A 17,135-nucleotide genomic window follows, 5' to 3' on the forward strand; every position below is an offset into this window, starting at 1 on the left:
TTACACAATGCCTAATTCGGGTGTTTGGGCTCTTTTCCATTAAAACATCAGGATGACGCCTGATTAGGCCCGAGATTAATCTTGCGGCACGTTGACGACGAGCGGCAACCACCTCCAGCGACAAGACGTTCGGCAACAGATGGCGTTGCCCCCACAGAGCCATGATCCAACATCACCGAGTCAGTCTGGGATTACATGATGAGACGCGCCAAGTCCACCAGAACTGTGGTAAAAGACGCGCTTCGGTCCAGTATAGTGGGGGTAATTAAACACTGGGAATGAAGTCTAAAATAAAAAATATATATTTAAATAATACATAAATATGAGAGCAAAGTGTAGCTAACACATTTAATTCCTTTGTTCTTAACAATAGCCATTAGGAAGATTAACGCTCCCTCATGATATTGCAGTCACTCAGTCGTTCAAGGTGGACCCTGCTCCTCGACCACCCACCCTCACTCGTGCCCCTTCTCGCTGCTCCAGCACCAGGAAGCCCCCCCCCATCCCTCACCCAGCCACCAACCTACCCACCCGCCCGCCTGCCCACCAGCAGCCCCTCGCCCACCCGCCCCTCCACGCTGACATACATCTGAGCAGGACCCTGCACCTTTTGTCTTGGGCTCCCTCTTTGTTAGCAGCTGGTGGACAGAGCAGCAGCAGCCTCACGTCAACCACACAGCCGCTTAGACTGCATCAAGATATGATTGTATAATGACTGGCACAACTAATTAATATGATCATGCACATGTATTGTTTGGCTTTGCTTTTATTTAAATTAATATAATAATAAAGCAATTAGGGCAGAGTAATGGGTTTCTCGTCCTTTTAATTATACTTATTTTCTTATAATTATTTAATTTAAATATATAGTAAAAATCTATCTATCTATCTATCTATCTATCTATCTATCTATCTATCTATCTATCTATCTATCTATCTATCTATCTATCTATCTATCTATCTATCTATCTATCTATCTCTGTGAAGCAGCATCACCACCAAAGTGAACTGCAGATAACCCCATGACGTGGCGCACACACTATGGAAAGCCTATATAAAATTGTGGGTGCCCGCATGTATCTGGTGGTGGTCTGAGCCGCTGATAAGGCTTTGCAGGCGATCTGACTTCAGTCTCGCTGAAGGATGAGCTTCTCACACATAGACGTTGTCCATCCTGCCGATGCTCCCTCGTCTCGTCGTAAACTCTTGTGCACCCTCTGGTGCTTGCTAGTCTCCCAAACTTCTTTGTGTAGCCCGCTTTGCAGATTGTCTTCCTTGTCTGTGTGGTTGCTCATTATTCAGAGACAGACGGATCTCAGGTCATCTGCAGCTGCAGCAAAGGAGAAGCAGGAAAGATGGCGATCATCCATTAGACCGACCGGGCGCACGCATGAAATACGAGGACAACTTTCGGGAGGATCGCTTGAGGAGAAGATTGTACCAGTGAGTGTTACCTCTCGCACTATTTTTCCCACTTTCGCCAAGATTTCGGCTGGGCTTTCGAGGTCTGCGAGAACGTCGGTATGGTCGATCATGGGATATAATTTGGAGAGCGCCTCGTGAATGACCTGGAGAGAGCTGATCCCCCACCGCTCCTCGCTTTAGTCCACGTCCAGCCGACTTGCTGGAGGAAGCCGGGGCGAGATTTTTCCGTCGGGTGGGCGCTCCGGCTGGCACCCACGCAGCCAAAGTCAAGTGGGTCTTCTCGTTTCCTAGTTAATATCCTAAGCGACCTACCTATCGCTTCCTCGCCATGTCGCCTTTCGGTTTGTTGTCAGTGACACAAGGAAATGGACGCGGCGGCGTAGCGAGAGGCTCGCCTGCGTGCCGTTGAGCAGCACCACAAGCGGAGTGGGGCTTTTTGTTATTCTGACACGTCTGGTCTGGGGAATTACTGGCCGCGGCCGTGCGTCCCCTCTCCGGCCGCGCGTGTTGCTGCGCGCTCGCTTCACGGAGGAGCCATTGCACGGATTGCTCTCCTTCTCCCAACCAGCCTCCATTAGCGACGCACGGGAGCGGGCATAGCCGCCGGTCCACTCGCACACACGCTCTCGCCCCGCAGAAGCCATGTCCAGCGACAGGAGGCGAAACGTGCTTCCTCTCGTGCTCTTCTCAATTCTTTTTTTTTTTTTTTTTTAAAAAAAACCATGTCTGGTGGCGATTTTGACTCGGTTCTCCACCGAGGCTTGGACCCAGAGATCTCTAGATCATGTTGAATTAAATGTAAGCTGAGTGTAGCTTATATATATGTATATATATTGTATCGTTTTGTCTTTGCTCATGGTGCTCATGGTTACATTGTTTCCCGCATGTCTGTTTCGGATGCCTATTTGCTGTCACTGGTCTCAAGTCAGGTATGTCACACTAGTCAGGGCTTCACCATAAAATGGAGGAAAGCAGATGAGTCTCCAAGGAGAGCCCTGGAGTCAGACAGGCAGGATCCCTCACGCCAGAACAAAGGTTGTGTTCACAAATGATTGGTCAGAGCCTCTCCTTCTTCTCCTTCCTCTTCTTCTGCTTGTTTTTGTGCCTTTACAGCTCGGAAGTTTAGTCAGCTAGAGGAAGCAGGAGAACTCTGAAAAAGTGTGGTTAGATCCTTTACTGTGGGGGCTCTCAAGGTTAACTTCAGTGTTTTGGTTTTTTTTTACTCCATGCACGAGCTGCTGCTTTACATGATTAAACACGGTTTGGCTTGTAAATATGTGGGGCTTTTATTTTGAAGATTTGCAGCTGACTTTTTTTGGACGCTAGTGTGTGTGTGTGTGTGTGTGTGTGTGTGTTTGTGACTGTGACGGTTGAGGGACACATGGATGAGATAGGAATTTTAATGCTGAATAATGCAGTGTTTTGGCCATGCAGGTAGTTAATGTTCAACAACGAGGTCTGATCACAAACACACACACACACTCGCTCTGTTCTGTGTGTGCGAGGGTGAAGTAATGACTGTAACAGTTTCTTAAAGGAAGTTCTCAAGATGTTTCTCGTTTCATGTTTTGGACGGACATTTTATTATCTGCTCTGCTCGTATCTGCTCTCGTAGCCGTCCTTGGTGTTGAATGTAGTCTAGTTAATAGTCTGCCTTGTAATTTGTTGACTAATTATTGACAGAGGAGCTGGTGGACTCCCATGTTCTGTATTGGGTGTCACATGCTTGTTTTTGCAAGATTCTGCGTTTTAAGTGACTGTTTCAAGCGTGTCAGTTGCTTAAAACGTTTGTTGTATGAATGCATTAGGTTGTTGGTCGTTGAATTAATGAGCTTAATGTTTAATTTTCCATCCAGAGGAGAGCCTGATGTTAGATTTCACACATTATATCCTAAAGGTGTGTGTGTGTGTGTGTGTGTGTGTGTGTGTGTGTGTGTGTGTGTGTGTGTGTGTGTGTGTGTGTGTGTGTGTGTGTGTGTGTGTGTGTGTGTGTGTGTGTGTGTGTGTGTGTGTGTGTGTGTGTGTGTGTGTGTGTGTGTGTGTGTGTGTGTGTGGCTGTGCTACGCTCTGCAGTTCCCCCGGCCACTGTGTGAAATCTTGCTGACAAGGAGACTGCGAGCTTGACACACTGTGCTGCGACAATGCTGGGGCTGAGAAGAGCAATCAAAATGGTGGCGATGCTCCTTCTCCCCGGCGTGGCAGGGCAAACAGGTTCTCAAGGAGGAGCTGCTAGAGGACAGGAATCTGCTGCAGTCGACACATTTGTGTCGCGGGCGGGTGCAAAGATAGAGCGTGGTGGAGATGAGTCCAGAGATTTGACTCCGGACGTCGTGGAACCATCTTCTCTTCGTTTTTGAGCCGTTCCAGGCCTGACGGCACGATCCTGCTACACTAGTGGCTAATTGGTGTGTTTGTCAGTTTAACTAAACAGCTAAGGTCATGTGGGTCAGAGCTGTTTGCTCTGTCTATGGCAATGATGGCATTTGCAGTAGCAAATGGAATATTTAATGAGGCTGCGATATTAACAGGAAGCACGTGGGTCCCCAAGATTTCCCTGGGATCTCTATGAGGCAATTACTTCGTTTAAAAATTGATTAATTACAAATATATCTGCACCGTTAACTAAGAAGCCTGTGCTCTTCAAGGGTCTCCTACACATTTGCTTAATTTCATTTAATTGAAGATACATTTGGACCAACTGGTTATAGATCTGGTTGAAGATCCAAATTCTCTGGCTTCTATATTCTCCAGTGTGAGGACGTGTCACTGTGAGCTAAAGCATGAATTATTATTACTACCATCACCTGCTGATGCTTCTTTGATCTCCAGCATCTCTTAGAGGCCACTCCTCATTTGTGGTCTCATAGGGGATTTTTCTGGCCCTGTGTTGACCTTATCCTGCACTTTATCCTATTCTATTTTCTGTATTTCTATGTCTTCACCATTCAAACTTCATTGTTGTATTACCACTGTGTTTGACTGGACATTTGTGTTGGGAGCCAAACCCAAGGTGATCGCATTCTTACCTGTGAAATATTTAATAGACATCGTGGCTGCAGTTCAGCGTCAGGGTGATGGGGCACAACTCAACAGTGGTAGATACTTTTTTTGGGGGGGGGGCAGAATTACATAACAGGATTTTTGCAAGGTATTTCAGGATTACTCTAAAAAAGCTTGAGAGAGAGGACAGAGGATTTAACAAGAGCGACGTCTGTGATGGTCTGAACGCTGGAAGGAAGTGGCTGTGAAGCTCATCACTCACTCTGATGTGTGTGTGTGTGTGTGTGTGGGGGGGGTTGCCTCACGCACACACACTCGCTCCCCTTCCCTTCCTCTCTCTCATTCACTCACTCACACTGGGTGATGCACTCTCCATTCTTCTCTACCTGGGGCAGTGGAGAAGGCCGGGGAGACGCACAAAAGCAAATTGAAATGCTCCAGTGAGTGCTTTCTTGACATGATGCATTGCTCATGAGATGCGGCCTGGCCCTGCTGCTACACTTTGTCAGCGTGCTGAAACACACTGGCCCAACATCCAAAACACTACAGTCATACAGTACAGCACAAACCACATTACTCTCCCCGGCTTTCTGCTGACCTTCTACATTCATTTCCTTCTTGATTCGAGCCCACCACCACAGTTCCATTTACAGCATAATGTGATCCTGTGTAAGGCTGTGTGAAAAACTAAAAGCAACATCTAGATAGGGTTTAAATGGAACAAGGAAGTGGCTCGCTTGAGGTGTCTTTCCAGTTTCTGTTGTCAGTTGCCACGTTACACTGCTGCAGAACTGGTTCCTCCTCTCTGCTTTCCATCAGAACATCAACATTTCAACAATGACGCTTCCCTCCTGGAAAAAAAGAAGCGTGTTGATCTCAGCCTAGCTGAGCGGAGCTTCACCGGGAGCCGGTTTTACAGACAGAAGGTGGCCGTGGCGATGACCCTGTTTGTCCAGTGAGATAAACCTCAACATCTACGCGTCAGGTTTTCGCCGTGCACTCAGGATTAATGTCCTCCTCGAATGAGACGCGCAGAGCAAACTCTGTCGGCCTTGAGCTGCCTGTGGTGGAGGAAAAAAAAATCTGAATTCTTTGGAGACGCCCGTTCCTTGGGCAGTGTGGTGCCACCAGACAAGGCCTTCATTGAGCAGGAACAGGAGTGGTCTTGTAGAAGGGATCCACACTGGCTCAGCCTACGAAGCAACAGAGCTGTCCAAGGACGATTAAATATTTAAGAGCTTGGAAAGGAGGTCTCAGTGGTAAGTTAATATTGATGGGTCTCTCATCTTTCCCTTTCTCAAACTTGTTGAGTTGCCTCCAGAGGTCAGTTCGGTGAGCCTGGAGAGGAGCTTCTCTTTTTGGATAAGCAGTAGATTTCCACAGACCTCCAAAGCAAAGCATTTTCCCCCAAAGCTTCCTGTGAGTAAACAGGACCAACGTTGACTTTTGGCTGCTGGTTTGTTTGCCTCCCGTGTCTCCTCTGAAACGCACCATCCTGGACTAGGTTGTAACCTCACCCACTCCCTGTAACTGTAGTAACTGTCTTGCCAGACGTACAAGGAAGTCAGCGTTGCAGTGTTTTCTGGCAGTTGTCCACAGAGCACCACTTCAGTGCATCTCGCAGGGTTTCTCGTCCTTTAGTCCTGGGATTAGTTGCTGCTGAAGCTATTTTGCTGGAAAAACCGCCAACACGCTTGTCTGTGTTACAGTATTTGTTCTCAGTTCTTCATAAATACCGTCTGAGATAATCCAGAATTGATTTGAGAAGGCACTGAATTGATTTACACCAGGAAGTGGTTTCCTAGGAGAGATGGACTACAAGGCTGCGTGGAATGTAAGGCTTCCTGGAGCGATTGTCCTTGTGGAAAAACACTTCCTGGTTCCTGTCCACTTGCTGTCCTTGGACACCCTTAATGTCTTTATTCAGCCCGCAACCCCGCATTTTTCAATTTCGAGGAGCATATTTCCAGCCTCTCGCTGTAAATCTGCTCGGGAACATGTGCAGCTTAGACTTGCAGTCTATATTGTGTGTCTGTTTTGTTGCAGCCTATTTGCACCAAAGTGTGAGGTCATTCCTTTTCTGAGAACTTCTTTGTTGGAGGGAAGAAATCTCTTGAGAAAACCAAATATATCTACCTACTCAATCCTGTATAAAATGGAAAGAATAATCACGCCTCAGGCTATTAATTAAATTGTGCACTTAATTATTTGTCATAGAATATTTAATCACGTTGCTGAGGGTTGCCCCGAGTTTGATCTTCTATGCAGTGGACAGAAAAGGATTTACCTTTAACATGAGGGTGTAAGGTCACCTGTATTTGATGATATCTGTAGATCTTTACATAGAGCAGGTTTTACATGATAGGGTGGTTTGAAGGCTCTATATTTCAAAGCATAGTCAGATACGGTTGCTTTTGACTTGCGAAGAGCAACTGAGCTGCACTCGGGGCTGCCATCTTTGCTGTGAACGCACACCACACATCTCACTTCTGCTTTTGCCGCCTGCCACGACGGTCCTGCAGAGGAACCGACGGGAGGGGAAGCTGCTCGCTCAGGTCTGCGCCTTTTCACAGTTAAACACTTCCATCTGTGTAACAAGATAGCGGCGCGAGCAGAGGCAGCTCCACTCCGCTGGGCTGGACAGTCAAAAGACCTTGAGGAGCACAAAATGGTGGATGGTCATGCCACTGATACTCTGGCGCGATTGGCTGCGTCTCCTTGGCCACAGTGGGGCCGGCTATGTGAAATGGAGTCCTCTGTGTGGAGCGTTGGCCCAGCCTCAGCTCTGATGCAGAAGATAATTCTGTCAGCCCCGAGAGAGAGAGGGAGAGCGAGAGAGAGAGAGCAGCCAAGTGAGATGACTATACTAAAAGAAGGCTGAGCAGGAGTCTTCCAGAAAACTCAGGCCATGCATGTCTGCTCGCCTCCACCTACTGTCCCCTCCAGCTTTTATTTTTTCAGAATGCTTCATTCGCTGCTTGTGTATGAGACAAGGAGAGCGGCTATGACTGAATGGGTGTTCATTATCTAACCTTCACACACAGCAGGCTTTAGCTCGGGGATTTACCAGTCCCCTGTTTTGTTGCCTTGTGAACGCTGCCGGCTTGAAGGTCACGTAAATATCTGTGCCGGCTCGTGATTAAAACGTAAACGCGCGAGATGTAAAACCCTACCAGCGCCGCTTTTGAGCGGACTCGTACTTGACGGGAAGTTTTCACCATGACAACCTGCAGACAGGAGCCACGTGGACGACGTCCGTTAATGCTTGTCTGCCTCTTATCTGTGTGGTCTTTATCTTCAGGGTGCTCCTGGTTGCCCCCTTTTCAGGAGGAACAATCTGCGCCCTTTGCCGAGCACAAAGCCTACCCTTGGAGCAAGGTTACCTGTGCCAAGCTGAGTGGCAGGGGAAATAACTTATTTAGTGAAGAGCCTCTGGAAGAAGAGTGGGTACAGGGTATATAGGGTTGCTGGACTTTGTGGCTGATCACATGCACTTCCTGACCTTATGGATGACCTCAACGTAAAATGGAGGCATCGTCTTTCTGGATCCAGCCTCGCACTGGAAGCCGCGCTAATGGTATTCCTTGCTTTCTCGTAGCTTCGCCGTCTTTCTGTTTGATGTGAGGATTTGCTCAAAGGCCTCAGGCAGCAGAGGACTTTGAGGTCCAAAGATCAAAACCCTTTTAGTTCTCCAGGCTCTGCTCATTGTCCTCTATTACTGATGTGGCACAGGTTCATATTGTACAGCGAATTATCTTTGATGTTGTTCCTTAAGCATGATATCGATCTGGAAGCTGATTTCAGTGGCGGTAACATCATCTAAATTAATGAATTACTTACCTTTTAAAGCACGGCTGCCTGCTTTGCTGCAGCAAGCTGCTTCTCTTGCATGGTGTCTGAATGTGACACTGCGAGTGTGGGTCAGGCTGTACACAGATCAGCAAAGCTCGCTGGATTGCAGTGACTCAAACACTCTGCACCTGTATTTACCGTCCCTCTGAGACAATCCAGCACTGAGCCGGTGTCACAAAAAATAACAGACAAAACTCAGTTTTATATTTATTCGGTTACTGTAGTTTTAATATAAGCTGTAATGATGTTAGTTGTTGCTTTTAAAACGATGAGCTTTATGTATTTAGAGGAGCAATAATTATTATCATTTATATACACAGAATGAAACTGTACTTTCTGAGAAAGTCATATTCTGAGAATATGATGGTGACGAGCAGCTTGAAGCCAAAGCGAGATGTTAGTGTTAAAAGTTAGGCAAAGGAAAGGAAATCAGATTAAGGAACCTTCATTTTACCTACAGTATTTAGAACCGCAATAAATCTAGAGCAGCTCGTCTTTCTGTGATGGATGCCCATGTAAAGAGGAAGCTCTAAAGAAAAAAAAGTAGCAAGAGGTCAACAGCGTGCTAAAAATAAAAAGAAGCATGTAGACGGTGTGCGCTTTGCAGGAGCTCTGTGTTACCTCTGCTTCAAAGCTGAGGGTTGGAGGGAGGACATCAAGACGGCTTCACATGACAAAGCGACTAAAGCTTGTCGTTGGTGCACAACTTTCATTAATATAGTTGCTGTTGTTGTTTGTTTTTTGTTTTTTTTTTCGTCTCCAACCTCAGCACTAGCGTCACGCAACTCCACAAAACCAGAGCAGCTTCAGCGCAGCCATGTTGTCAGATGTCAGGGGAGCGAACAGCAGCCTCAAGCTCATTGCTCAGCATCTCCTTTGGACCACGGTCCGCTTCCCCTACATCTTCCTGTAGTCGATTTCTACCACATTTCGTCCACCACGCTACCGCTCGCAGCGGCAGAAACTCAGCTGTACGTGCAGTTCTCAGCTCCGCGTCAGATGTTTCAGCTGGACGTGGGGCTTAGGATGGAGGAGGTCTAGGAGAACGTCTGTGGCCGCGTTAGCTGGTTAATGGTTGACCTACTTTTTTGAATGCCATATGCTTCCCTGAAACAGATTTGTTGTCAGATTATCGCCAGTGTTTTTAGTCAGGAGGGTGATAATATTATGTGACAATGTTGGCGACACTTGGGGCTCCACACTTCCCTGTCAATAAAGCTTCATGTATCTTAAAATATTTAGAATCTAAATATATCAAGGTAAATCATATTTTGTCATTTTCCAGAGAAATGTGTGTGATGACTTAGCCAGTGGATGTTTCTGTCTTTTCTGTTCTGTCTCATGTCCTTTGCACCCTTTTTATTACATTCCAGCAGATATCTGATGAATGTTATGACAAAACATTCATACTGAACATTATCGATTCCTCACACCTCCTCCCGAAAAGCCCGCGCCATCGATTCGGGCAGGTGGGATCGATGTCTCATCCGTCTGCGGTCGCTCTTCCTCAAATGAGCAGCGCCACGTGATCACGTCGTTTAAGGAAGCTGCCTGTCGCCGATGACGAAGGGGAAGCGCGAGGTCACTCCCAGCTGAGGCGCTGATCTTATCAGAGGCCGTTGCAAGTGAAACAGATACGCTCCTCCACGCCGATATATTTGTCACATCCAGGCGGTTTAATTGTGGTTTTGTAAATTAACTCGAGCTCCAAAATCTATTTAACAAGACGAGGTTATTGACTCTCTAATACAATGTGTATATAATAATCATCCTTGTATTATAGGCCTTGGTGGCCATCAGGCAGCTGTGGTAAATATAACATGGGTTTCCCAACACGCAGATTTGGTAATATATGTTATATGAGGCTGTAATAAGGCCCCATGGAGCTTCAAGCTAAAGGCTAATGTCAGCAGGCAGACATGCAATACCAGTGCTAACATGCTAACGCTAAGAACATCCTTTGCAGGCATTTGGTCATAAACTTGAGTATTTGGACTGAGATCATTGACACACAGTGTCTCTTACGCGTGAGACTCCAATGCCGTGTTGCGGTTCTGTCAGTGTGTTCTTCTGCAGCAAAGAGATGGGGCAGGGCCACAATATTGGAATATGAAGGTCAGTCGGGTCGACCCAGCTTTTCTCCATTGTACCAGTTTTATCTGCTGCAGTGTCGATGGATAAAAGCCAGACTGTAAGCCAAAAAGGGTGTAAGCCCCACCCAGGCCAAAGCTTCCCCACCACATGCCCTGGTTTTGGCTGCTGCGCGTTTGAGGGCACTCTTCGTGAAGTGAACCCAAATAACTTCCAAACTACGTGTCAGGAAATTCCTCTGGGATCCACTTTGGGGAATAATCTGTGACATATTCAGATCCCACTCGCTTTAATGTAACCTTCAGGTGAAGCCGTGGAGAATCCACAGGTCAGCGTTGGATTTCAGGCCGCTGTTTGTGTGCTTGAGGTGGTGATGGTGCTGAGTGAGTGGGTGCATGTGCAGTGCGACTGACTGAACGCGGCGTGTGCACAGTGAACTGAAGCACATGCACATGTGGCTGAACGTAAGCTGACAGTACAAATGTTAATTATGCTTCCTGGTTGCCCCATAGTCAACACAGCAGTGTTGGGCTTATATACTATCATTATAATAAGGGTGGACTGTGTTTTTAATTTTTGTTCTCATTTAAAAAAGAGGTTTTGTCTCTTTAAACGAAACAAAGTTCAATTTTAGTGACAGAAACTAGCGCCGGTCAAGCTGGCTGCTGATGGGAATTTCCCCGCTGTGGGACTAATAAAGGCATTCTATTCTATTCTATTGTATTAACACAGAAGATTTCTCTTTAAATTGGACATAAACTTTCCTCTGACTTTGGTAAATAACATTGACCTGAACGCTTAAATGCTTTGTACGTCTCTCACTGACACAAATGGTGACTGATCTAGAAGTTGGGCTCTGCAGAACATCAGCGTTAACGTGGCCGATGCAGTTTTAGCCTACTTTTGGTTTAGAAGGACGCCAAGGTCAAGCCGGTTCTCTGCAGCTTCTGCAGGAATATTGTGAGATTCCTCAGAGACGTGGAAGGTGTGACTCCGTGGTCAGTCAGTGTCTGCGGTGGCTGCGTTTGTAGCTTTGGATGCTGGTGCAGGAGCTGAGTGTTTGCTCCTCTGCCTGATTTGCAGCCGCGTGCTCGTGTTTCTACAGTATGTCCATTCTTCATTTTTAGGATTTCCTGCAAAGAGCTGGTAAGAAAAGGTTCCTGCTGTTTGACTTGTGGATCTGTGTCCAGTTGCAGCAGTTTCGGTTGCAGCCTCCTGACTGACTGCATGACATTTGCATTGCGAATTTGCTGTAACACCATTTACTGGGAAGTGGCTGCAGCACAAGCCTCAAAACATTTCCCTCCACTGGCTTTACAGTGCGCTTTTAATCGAACGCTGCTCCTTTTTTATTCTTCAAACACACCTTTTGGTGATTGTGGCCATAGAGGTCCAGCCTCAAGTCGTTTGTCCACATCTTTTGTTTTCTAAATGACCGGATCTGGCCTACAGATGTTGTTGTGCAAACGTGGCGACGGTGACTCTTGTGAGGTCGTATGAGGGTTTCATGTAGACCATGTTTGTGCATCAACACTGCATCGCTGAGAGGTTAACGACACATGGCTGCAGGTCCTCCACACTCAAATAGGGGCTATGCTCGTTTTTCCTGATCACCGTGTCAAAGTTTTACCTCCTCCCTATCTCCACTAGTATCACTGGGCTCTGATACTGACATCTTGACACCCCCCTCAAAAACTTTGGAACCGGAGTACTTTCAAAATCTCTTAGTTGCATCTCGGAAAGGGAATGATTAAAGGTTTGGTGCCAAAATAAATGTCTCGCTGCTGCTTGACTTAGGCCATACTTGCATCAGCACATGTTGGATTTCCAGCTGCACGTCTTGTGAGAGGCTGCACAAAAAGGCTCCGATAAAGACAGGTATTGTTAGAAACTGATGAAAAGGGCCAAAGGTGTTACAGGAATCAAACTGAGGATAAATCAGGAATAGTATGATTATTTTATACAAGCGAATAAGATAAAGTGCATAATTCCCCTAGAGTTTGACTAAATGTCATCCATTGGTAAATAAACAAATGGAACAATTATTTACTTCCAGCTTATCCACACAGCGAGTCAGTCATTTAGCTCGGAAAAACAAAAGTGACCTTTACCAACCCATAATTACCAATAATGCAATGTACGGTAAAAAAGCTCAAGGTTAAATGCATCTCTCTATGCGCTTTCTCTCTGTAGGTTTCTGTCTCTTAAACACATGTCTAGAACCTCGTTTTGTTGAATGGATGATGAACATTTGGAGCATTTAGGAAAATCAGGCTCATGTTGGCGTGATGACAGACTTGTAGCAGTGGAAAAAGCACCATGATTATAGGAGAGCCAGTAAAAGTTCACAATAGTTGCCTATTAAACAATATAAAATGCAATACAGGAGGTATTGGTTAGTCCTTCACAATAAAAGTCCTTTTAACTGAGGCAGAAGTTGAACAAACATGAGTGAGGAGCAGGTGGACATGGTCCTTCCAGCTGGGTTTCATGTGTGCATTAATGAGGGGCTGTTGTTTAGCGGGACCGGCGTCGCGTCGCATTTCGTTGCCAACGCTCTGCGCGTTGTTTGTGTTTGAGCAACCGCTGTGCACACTGCGAGATCCGGTGTGCTGAGTCCTCCAGAGCTGCTGACATCAGAGGATGGGAGGAACCATCTTGATCTCCAGCTCTTTGTCTCCTGTTTGTGCAAGAGGACATATTCTGCATGGTCGAGTGACGCAACACGTTCCGCACTTCTCCAGACACATCGATGTCTCTCTCTCTGTCTCTCTCTCTCTCTCTCTCTCTCTCTCTCTCTCTCTCCCTCCGCTGTCGCTTCGGCCTCTTCTGAGCAAACCTGGTGAAGACAGATCCCAGAAAACAAGTATAATGTGATTGCTTTTGCGCTCCTCTCTGTCTTCCTCTCTATTATAACTTTCTCGAATCTAAAAAATGTATTGATTTCGGTCAGATTTTTGTCATCTCATCTCAGCAGAAAAATCAATTTCCACGGTTCTGGCTACCTGCTGTTATTGCCACTGTATTTTTCTCTTAAAAAAAAAAAAGCCCACTGTCATTTTCAATCAATGGGTCATTAATTATTGAGGCTGCGCAGACAAGATGCACGTCCTGTCTTGTTTGCCAGATAAATGATCTGAAGCCAGGACTCTTGCCATATAATAATGTAACACGTCAGTGGATCCTCGTCTCCCTGACGGCATTATATGGTAGCACTAACCAACAGTTAAGGACAAAACCTCTGTACTTCTAATCAGCTTAATGCTGGCTTATTCAGAGGCCCTCTTTCAGACAGCAGCTGCTGTCAGCCCGTTTGAGTAGAGGGTGTGTCCGCTGGCAGGGTTCACCGATGCAGAGAGACCGGTTGGTGATTAACAAACCACAGTAGACTTTGGAATCTGGGGAGCCCAGTCGGATGGCTCACTTACCAATAGAGGTCCTCCAGGTGGCTCCATCCCGCTCCCTTCCCCTTCGGCTCCATCTTGGCCCCCTTTCCTCGCCTTCGTCCTCGGGGCTCAGGGCTGCAGAGCTCTGAGATAGAGTTCAGACATGCCTCACATTTTTAGACCCCCTTGTGGAACGCGCTTGGCAGCTCCTAGAAGTCGCATTTGTTGAATTTCTTTCCTCAAAGACTGACCTATTCTGTCCTCCTTCGGAAACAGAGATCCTCGCGTTCCTCTGAAAACCTCTTGATGCGAGTGATAATGTCCCTGAGAAATGAGAGGACTCGGCTGGCGAGAGAGTGAGATGTTTTCTGCTGAGCTGTGTGGGCAGAGGACTTGGGTACAGCGCTGTACATCTGGCGGATAGATTTCTGTCAGCGGCTCTCCAGTGACAGGCTGCCTGCCTTTGAGGAAGAGGATCAGATCTGTGGGTCCATGTTGTGCGCTGGCTGAACACCTAAGCGCACATAGTCGGCTCTTAAAATGGCTGCCCTTGAAGCACGGCTCAGAGGAGGATCTGAGCAGCTCAGTCGCTCCCCGTTCGAGCCCCAGCTGACTAGATGAAAGCAGTTACACAATCTTACCCATTAACTTGGTGTGGCGCAGGAACTGACTGGCTGAAAAGATAAAGCCAACTCCAAGGCAGATGGTGGTTGTGTAGGAGGCTTTTTTTTTTTATTTGCTCCCCGGGCATTCCTCTCCCCTCCTTCTCTTAAAGGATTCTCTTGATATCCATGTCAAGGAACCTGGCATTAGGAGGCAACGTTGTTCAAAACAGCAGCGAGCTGCCAAGGGAGCAGGGTGGGGCCCTGTGGTGAAGCTGTAACCTGACCCTGAACAACAATGGATCCCCTGGTCGCTCGGGGACATGCAGGCTGCTTGGCCGGCTCAGATGGAGCTCTCCGCGAGCTGGTCCGTTGGGTGTGGGAAGCTGGGAAGGATTCCCAACCGTCTCTGCCTGCTTGTCACTTGAAATGTTTTGGTTGCAGCATCCAGTTTTGTGGTTTGAACCCGGCAGCTGTGTTGGGCTGAACTCAATATCTGCAACCACCATTTGGGTCAGAGGGACAGTAGTGGCCTCACATAGAAAGACCCCCTCTTTCCTCCTAACACCATGTTCACCTTGTGCTCCTTGGTCCCGCCCACAGCGACTTGAGTGACATCACTTCACAGGGAGACAAACACCAGCTGATTTGCATTTTCCTACTCTACTGATTCTGCCTTTGCACCAGATGAAGCTTTTGCTTTTTAAGAGCAGTGAATGTAAATGCTGCTAATTATTAATTATGTTTCCATTCAGTGCCTAAATCCTTTCATGAAATTATTTTCTCAAGTGTTGCTCTGATTAAACACCCTCGTCCATTGGCAGCATATAATATAATAGTAATAAGAGAAGCGTTGTTGCAGTAATATTGGAGATATTCAGTCAGGTTCTAGATGTGACACACTTGCTTGATTTTAGAACAATAGGTCAAGATGGCGTCAGGCTTCCACTGTGAACTATTAATCCTCTTTGAATAGATGCAAAATATTTGGGTCTGTCTGAGAGAATACACAAATAAATACTAGTGAAGTTTGAAATAATAGCAGCAGAAAGGAAGAGCGCGTTCCTCAGCTTAAGAAGCGTGGTTCCTGTTTGTAATTGTAAACAACGGTTCACGCATTTAAATGAAAGTGGAGCGAATGGGATGATGCATTTGTCGAAAGGTCTTGTTGGGACTTGGCCGTGCACGTTCAGTTCTGTGGTAACTGAACGATCCTGTTAAGTGTCCATTTGTTGACTTTCGTTTGGATGATTTGGCTTTTGCTGGTGCAGTTGGCTCACGCTACACAGCGCCTGCGGTTTGGTCGGTTTGTTGTGACACCTGAAACCGTTTTTTGTTTATAGTAGTCACACATTAAAATTAGTTAGTGTCATAGCTGCAACTGTGATCTTAAACCACTTATGCTGTTAGGGCTCTGAGGGATGCTGGACCCGAGCCCCACTGAGCATCATCACGATTCCCTTAAACATCTCAATACAGAATATCTGAATGATTTTTGGGCTGTTTCATAATCTTTATATTTACAGTTTTTAATGGCGTGTGATTTCAACTTCATGATTAATGAATTGTAACATCACCTTTTTCTGTCTCGGTCCAAGTCTGAACTGCAGAGACGCCCAGAGACATAAAACCTTCAGCTCTCAGTTCATTCATTCAATCTTATTTCAGAACATACAATCTGATAGAATAGTCTGCTCTAAATACTGAGCTGTGGAGCTGCTCTCCAGCTGTTGCTTATCCCAAGGTAATAAAAATGGGACAAATCAGCCCATAATCCCTCCTCAGTCCCTCCATTGTTCTTGGAATGATGGGACTAAAAAACCGAGACCTTCTTAGTATTCTGAGTAACATCAGCATCTGCTGAATTCTCCTCTTTGGTATCTGTCTGTCTTTCGGAGTTTATGTACAGCTCCATTTTCAAGTTTTCTTGTATATTACATAAATGTATATGTATACACATACTAATGTGCATCATTTGTGATTTAAAACATCCACAATACAGGCCCACCTGATTTAAACTAGGGGCCATATACCGTTTATCACACACTCAATGAAGTCAGACTATAAGACTTTGCTTTGACAGGATGACATAATCGTGAATGTGTTATATTTTTGTAAGACGTCGTCTTTCTTGCTCTGTGGGACAGGTGTGTCATTCTACTTTGTCACAGCTCTTGTGCTTCTCCCTAAACGTGGCCACCACCCAAGCTTGTGTTTCGTGTTTTTGCACAATTCTGATGAATTACACTTTAGTTAAATGAACTTCACATTTTTTTATTGTACCATCTAGTCTTTTCTAGAAAATGCCAGGTCCTCACGGTTTTCCTCCTCTCCCCTCTGCAGGTTTCCCTGATTTTCCAGGGAGTGCTCCCTCTTCGCAGTGATGGAGGTATTACAGTGTGATGGCTGTGACTTCCGAGCTGAGTCATATGACGATTTGAAGACCCACATTCAGGAAGTGCACACGGTTTTCCTGCAGCCTGCAGATGCAGATGAGTCTGATTCTCTGAAAGATGAGGATGAGGAAGAGGAGGAAGAGGAGGAGGACTATGAGGACAAGGATGACGAGGATTATACACCTCCTAAAGCTGGAATAAGTATGTCTATCACATTCATTTAGATGTTGCAGTCAATAAGGATTAGGAACAATTTAGTTTTGAATAACCCTTCATTGTGGGATAATGATGTTTTACTGAAGGGCATAAAGGAGAAGTGGTTGAATTAACAGATACAACACATGGTCTAAATAGAGACTTTTAACTGTCTCTGTTTCAGAACA

The 17,135-nt window shown here is 46.1% G+C and overlaps 2 protein-coding genes across 11 annotated transcripts in view; one reads left to right on the forward strand and one right to left on the reverse strand.

The window, feature by feature from the left end:
- Positions 1 to 1,305: 1,305 nt before the first annotated feature.
- znf462 (zinc finger protein 462) overlaps positions 1,306 to 17,135 on the forward strand; it is a 34,028-nt gene continuing 18,198 nt past the window's right edge. For 5 of the 9 annotated variants that reach the window (XM_029168328.3, XM_029168332.3, XM_029168331.3 and 2 more), the window contains exons 1-2: positions 1,306 to 1,443; positions 16,700 to 16,953. In XM_029168328.3, coding sequence (XP_029024161.1) covers positions 16,740 to 16,953 — 214 coding nt within the window. In that variant the 5' untranslated portion in view covers positions 1,306 to 1,443; positions 16,700 to 16,739. Of the gene's footprint in view, positions 1,444 to 1,556; positions 1,696 to 2,088; positions 2,224 to 2,343; positions 2,461 to 4,651; positions 5,685 to 16,699; positions 16,954 to 17,135 lie in introns of those variants that run through there. The other 4 variants (XM_055513165.1, XM_029168330.3, XM_029168329.3 and 1 more) reach the window with 4 other exon arrangements.
- LOC129604905 (uncharacterized) lies at positions 12,312 to 14,543 on the reverse strand. 2 transcript variants are annotated; one of them, XM_055513167.1, is made up of 5 exons: positions 14,396 to 14,543; positions 14,006 to 14,215; positions 13,797 to 13,899; positions 13,154 to 13,207; positions 12,312 to 13,123 (listed from the first exon to the last, which is right to left on the reverse strand). In XM_055513167.1, the coding sequence occupies exons 1-5, from the start codon at positions 14,397 to 14,399 to the stop codon at positions 12,886 to 12,888; spliced, it is 609 nt and encodes a 202-aa protein (XP_055369142.1). In that variant the 5' UTR covers positions 14,400 to 14,543; the 3' UTR covers positions 12,312 to 12,885. The 2 variants fall into 2 exon arrangements, with proteins under 2 accessions (XP_055369142.1, XP_055369141.1); XM_055513166.1 differs by having other exon boundaries at positions 12,312 to 13,207; positions 14,396 to 14,542.

The sequence above is a fragment of the Betta splendens genome, chromosome 12, assembly GCF_900634795.4.
Source record: "Betta splendens chromosome 12, fBetSpl5.4, whole genome shotgun sequence".
Classification (NCBI taxonomy): Eukaryota; Metazoa; Chordata; class Actinopteri; order Anabantiformes; family Osphronemidae; genus Betta; species Betta splendens.

Coding starts and splice junctions, on each gene's coding strand:
- LOC129604905 (XM_055513166.1), bottom strand. Junction 13,900..14,005: donor TCCGAAGGAGGACAGAATAG/GTCAGTCTTTGA, acceptor ACTCTATCTCAG/AGCTCTGCAGCCCTGAGCCC. Junction 13,208..13,796: donor CACCTGGAGGACCTCTATTG/GTAAGTGAGCCA, acceptor TGTCTTCACCAG/GTTTGCTCAGAAGAGGCCGA.